At 45.2% G+C, this 5,768-nt stretch overlaps 1 protein-coding gene across 1 annotated transcript; it reads left to right on the top strand.

Moving 5' to 3' along the window:
* Positions 1-4,571: 4,571 nt before the first annotated feature.
* LOC128781225 (olfactory receptor-like protein OLF3) lies at positions 4,572-5,513 on the top strand. Its single transcript, XM_053926962.1, has one exon. The coding sequence runs from the start codon at positions 4,572-4,574 to the stop codon at positions 5,511-5,513; it is 942 nt and encodes a 313-aa protein (XP_053782937.1).
* Positions 5,514-5,768: the final 255 nt, after the last annotated feature.

Genomic DNA, 5,768 nt, shown 5'->3' on the forward strand with positions numbered 1-5,768 from the left:
ATTTATTCAACAGAGGGGACATGGACACACTATTTATAAGCACAGACCACTACAGAGAATAGATTCCAAATTCCCCGCAGTATTGGGTGGGGGACAGCTCTGAAGGGCCAAGTCTTCTGAACCAGGTAAGACTGTTCCCCACAGTCCAGGGTCCTTTGTCATGCCTCACCTTCCACCTGTCAGGAATATTCTTTGAGCAACACAAAAATATCCATAGGTTTGAATCTTGCTTGCAAGATGCTATTTAGAAATAAGTACTCAATTGATCTGTTTCTGATATTGTGCATAATCAGAGGTCCCCTTTTTTTCTTAGAGGAAGAAAATATCTACTCTAAGCTGCTGTACTCACCACCATATCAGACACAAAGTGGAAACACGATCGCCTTTTCAAGTTCACAAAAGAGGACAAAATCAAATACTGCAGAAAGAGAATCCCTAATGTGGGACACATGCTATGTTGCACTTCCTTCTGGTGATGTTGGGGATGTGGCTGAAAGACCAAACTTCAAGTTCACAGGTGAGTGGGAGGGGCCTCCTCTGGTCCACTGTGGCTGTGAAGTGAGTAGGATCAAAAGTAGGAACTCAGTCCTCTTGATGAGTCTCCTAATCTTTGTGTTTGGGGAATCCACAGCCTTTAAAGGACGGCTATCTCTGTGCTGTGCATACGAAGGGCCATGTTATGCCTAAGAGCAGCATAGCGACAGCCCGGGTTATCATTCAGTTTACCTGCTGCTTCCTATGCTGTCTGCTCATCCCACCTCTTTTCTCCATCGGCAAAACAGAGACATGAAGCCAAAGTTCAGTGTCATGAAGATCATTATATTACATTACATTCTATTGTATTAGTAGATGTAAGAAGCATTTCACACAATGTCTGGCATAGAATAGGTGTTGAGCAAATAAAGTGTTTATATCAACTTCATATAGAAAAAAGTGCAGTTATGGTATTAAGTTCTCTTAACATTCTTCCTACCCCAGGGGACTTTACACTTTGGCTTGGGGAGAGGTCGTCAAGAGTTTGTTTGTTTCCTTCCCACCATCTGTCACCAAAATAACAGACAAGACTGAGAAGATTTTCTGAACTTGAACCTGACCATTCAATAATTGGTCAGGTGCAATCAAGGTTCAAATTAAGACTATACCATTGATTTTTAGCTGTGAGGCTAAACAGCCTGTTAATACACTACCTTCCAGAAAATTATTATTCTTGATTATAAACTACCTGTTTGTCATGAAGATTTTGAATCCTTTATGTTATCTTTCCCCACAGTGAAGAATCGTGCTTACATGTGTAAGCAAGTTGCATGTCTTTGCCAGTTTTGGAGCTTGGTATCACGTCCCAGTTAATTTTGGTGTGGGTGACAGGGGCTGCCAGTGCAAGGCCTTGAGTGTGGGGTCTGACATTGGTTCGATCACTTCTATTGCGTGACACTTGCCTTCTGAAAGCTATGTGTTTATCAAATTTTTTGAAAGTTTGGAGCATATTAAACACAATGCTAAATTCTCAATATCTTGTGACTAGCCATCTGAATATCGCTATCTTTACAAGAATGAGCTATAATCTTAAGTTCCCCAAACCACCTGTTTCATTGGTGGCTTGCTATCTAACAATCACTTTAAAGACTGAAACTGGAAGCTTTCTTTTTTTTAAATATATTTATTGATTATGCTATTACAGTTGTCCCATTTCCCCCCCCACTCCACTCCATCCTGCCCACCCCCCTCCCTCCCACATTCCCCCCCCATAGTTCATGTCCATGGGTCATACTTATAAGTTCTTTGGCTTCTACATTTCCTACACTATTTTTACCCTCCCTCTGTCTATTTTCCACCTATCATCTATGCTACTTATTATCTGTACCTTTACACCCCTCCCCCCCTCCCACTCCCTTTTTGACAACCCTCATGTTCTAGTTGTTTGCCTAGTTTGCTCTTGTTTTTGTTTTAGGTGTGGTCGTTAATAACTGTGAGTTTGCTGTCATTTTTACTGTTCCTATTTTTGATCTTCTTTTTCTTAGGTAAGTCCCTTTAACATTTCATATAATAAGGGCTTGGTGATGATGAGCTTCTTTAACTTGACCTTATCTGAGAAGCACTTTATCTTCCCTTCCATTCTAAATGATAGCTTTGCTGGATACAGTAATCTTGGATGTAGGTCCTTGGGTTAAATCTTGGGTAATGTAATTATGATGTGCCTTGGCGTGTTCCTCCTTGGGTCCAGCTTCTTTGGGACTCTCTGAGCTTCCTGGACTTCCTGGAAGTCTATTTCCTTTGCCAGATTAGGGAAGTTCTCCTTCATTATTTGTTCAAATAAATTTTCAATTGTTTGTTCTTCCTCTTCTCCTTCTGGCACCCCTATCATTCGGATGTTGGAACGTTTAAAGGTGTCCTGGAGGTTCCTAAGCCTCTCCTCATTTTTCCAAGTTCTTGTTTCTTCATTCTTTTTCTGGTTGGATGTTTCTTTCTTCCTTCTGGTCCACACCATTGATTTGAGTCCCAGTTTCCTTCGCATCACTATTGGTTCCCTGTACATTTTCCTTTGTTTCTCTTAGCATAGGCTTCATTTTTTCATCTGTTTCTCGAACAGATTCAACCAATTCTGTGAGCATATTGATAACCAGTGCTTTGAACTGTGCATCTGATAGGTTGGCTATCTCTTCGTCGCTTAGTTGTATTTTTTCTGGAGCTTTGAAGTGTTCTGTCATTTTGGCCTTTTTTTTTTTTTTCTTGGTGCGTCTGTTACTTTAAGGGGTGGAGTCTTAGGTATTCACTGGGGCAGGGTAATGCTGGTCACCTTCCTCTGACGCTGTACGTGGGGGAGGGGCCGAGTGGGAGCAATGTCGCCTGCCTCACTCTCCTCTGGATTTCAATCTTTCACTCTGATACCCACAATCAAACTGGGCCCCTCTGGTGCTGGTTCCCGAGTAAGTGGGCCTGTGCACACTCCAGGCCCCTGTGGGTCTCTCCAAGGACCTCTCCTGTGAGGCTGGGAGTCTCTCCTGCTGCTGCCCCAACCCCCAGGGGCGCTTTCAATCAGAAGTTTGAGGCTTTATTTCCCCGAGTTGGAGCCCTGGGTTGCACAATCTGCTTCGTTCCCCGCCGTTTGTCCGGTTTATCTGTGTGCAAATGTGGGGCAGCAGGGTGCTACCCGCGGCTCTGCCTGCCCCGTTCTCCGCCACTCTGAGTCTGGCCCTCTGGGTTTATCTGTGCAAATGTGGGACCGCAGGGTCTGCTAGTGCTCGGACTGCCTGCGCCATTTGTCCCACACTCCTCCTGTCTCAGTCCCGCCACAGCCACGCAAGTCCTCTCCACCCTGGTGCCCGTCTCCGCCCCTCCTACCAGTCTGGATGAATGATTATTTTCTGTTTCCTTGGTGTCAGTCCCCCTTGCTGTTCGATTCTCTGTCAGTTCTGGTTGTGCGAGGAGGCACAGTGTGTCTACCTACACCGCGATCTTGGTTCTCCAATGAAACTGGAAGCTTTCAATACAGGCAACTGGACTCTGCTGTCTGTCTATAGTCAGGGCATGAACAGTCTAGAAGCCTTTGGAATAATGACCTTACAAGTATTGCCACAGAACCGCCTCCCAGACCTCAGACTCCCATCTGCATCCTTCAGTTATGGGTCACTCATTTCCTTCTGTGTGGGTGAGCGAACATAAAGAAATTCTGTTTGGGGATCAAAGAACCACTACAGCCTATGACCTTGGTTTCTACAGTTGTGTGTCCTGACCTTCTATCCTTCTTTCGTCACTGGAGAGGACATACCAACGTTACACTGTGAGGGAATGAGCTGTCCTTTCCTTAAGAGAAGACTGTACTAAGTAATTACCTGACACCAATAAACATGACCTTCAACTCCTCTTGGGGGTATAAGAGATGAATTTTAGAGTCTATGTCCACACCTTCTCTATGCAACACCTGATTCTTGAATTAGGGTTGTGATAGACCCTCATGGTTTGGTCTTGCCTGACTGGGCCACTTGTGTGATGTAGGTGGAGAACGGGTGTCCCATCTGACACCCTGAAAGTAAAAAAGCAATACATTCAAAACCATTTATTGGGAAAGAAACCCTGTAGAATATTTTTATTTAAAACACTTAGATTTCACAGGTACATTCCACTGAGGAGAGGTAAGTAGGATTGTGTCAGAGATATTTAGAGAGGAAACCCAGGTGACAAAAAAGGGTGAAATGGTACTACTGAGCCTTTTTCAGAAATCCATCTTTCAAGTGGACAAACAATTTCTCACTAGGAGGATTTCCCCTACTATAACTACTAAGTTGAAGAGTTGTAAATCTGAATACTTCATTTCCTTCCTTCATTTAAGAACATGTGTTGAGGGGATATTATTTCCCCAAACTGAATTCCAAGAATGCAACCTATTTCTCCTTGCTCTCCACTTGCACAGCTGACCCCATGCGTTTTTCGTCCGCAGATGTGTTCAAGCACAGTTTGACTGAGATGTTGTAGGGAAATGTCAAGTTCAGATGGATTCCAAAAGGTTCTATAAGCCAATCCCGTGTTTCCCTGAATTGTTACATCAGCATCTATAGTCTGGTCCTCCGAAACTCATGAACCAGGAAAATAAAACCCAGACGTGGGTGAGAGAGTTCATTCTGCTGGGGCTGGCCAGTGGCCAGGGGGCACAGGTCTCCCTCTTTGTCTTGTTCCTGAGCATGTACTTGGTGACCGTTGTGGGAAATGTCCTCATTCTCCTTCTGATCAGACTGGACAGCAGGCTTCACACCCCCATGTACTTCTTCCTCACCGTTTTATCCTTTGTGGACCTTTGCTATGTGAACAGTATTGTCCCACAGATGCTTGCCCACTTCTTCTCAGCCCGGAAGTCCATCCCTTTCCACAGCTGTGTGCTCCAGCTCTGTGTGTCCCTGGCAATCGCCAGCTCTGAGTTCTTCCTGCTGGGAGCCATGGCCTATGACCGCTATGTGGCGGTGTGCCACCCACTGCACTACACAGTCATCATGCATGGGAGGCTGTGCCTGGGTCTAGCTGCTGGCAGCTTGGTGGCTGGTTTCATGAATTCTATGATGGAAACGATCATCACCTTTCGGCTTCCCCTGTGTCACAATATCATTAATCATTTTGCTTGTGAGACCCTGGCTGTGCTAAGGCTGGTCTGCGTGGACATCTCATTCAACATGGTCATGGTGGCCATCTCAGGGTTTCTGGTCATCATGCTTCCCTGTTCCCTGGTCCTATTCTCCTATGGTAATATTGTGGCTGCCATTCTGCGTATTCGCTCTGCTCAGGGACGTAGCAAAGCCTTTGGGACCTGCGCCTCCCACCTCACGGTGGTGACCATGTGCTTTGGAACGGCCATCTTCACCTACATGAGACCCGCGTCCAGGTCGTCAGCAGAACAGGAGAAGATGGTGTCCCTCTTCTATGCTGTGGTGACTCCCATGCTGAATCCCTTAATCTACAGCTTGAGGAACAAGGAGGTGATGAGTGCCCTAAGGAGAGTGCTGAGAAAACTTAGTGAAAACAGGTAAAGAGTCACAGAATTTCTACTTCCCTCCAGCAGCCCAGAGAACATTGCAAACAAGAATGAAATGATTGACAGGCCCTTTCTCCTCAGATCTGCTGAGAAGGTGGCTCATGCAGAGCACATTGTTTTTTTTGATTGACTTTCCACATTAGTCCACATTTTGACTGTGTATCATTGCCCTATTATACACATGGCAAAAAGTGCCTTCAGTTATTAAGCAGGGGTCTGCTGGGTAATCTGTCCTCCTGGAATTCACATG

Source organism: Desmodus rotundus, chromosome 6, assembly GCF_022682495.2.
Source record: "Desmodus rotundus isolate HL8 chromosome 6, HLdesRot8A.1, whole genome shotgun sequence".
NCBI classification, from domain to species: domain Eukaryota; kingdom Metazoa; phylum Chordata; class Mammalia; order Chiroptera; family Phyllostomidae; genus Desmodus; species Desmodus rotundus.

Coding starts and splice junctions, on each gene's coding strand:
- LOC128781225 (XM_053926962.1), top strand. CDS start 4,572: ATGAACCAGGAAAATAAAACCCAGACGTGGGTGAGAGAGTTCATTCTG.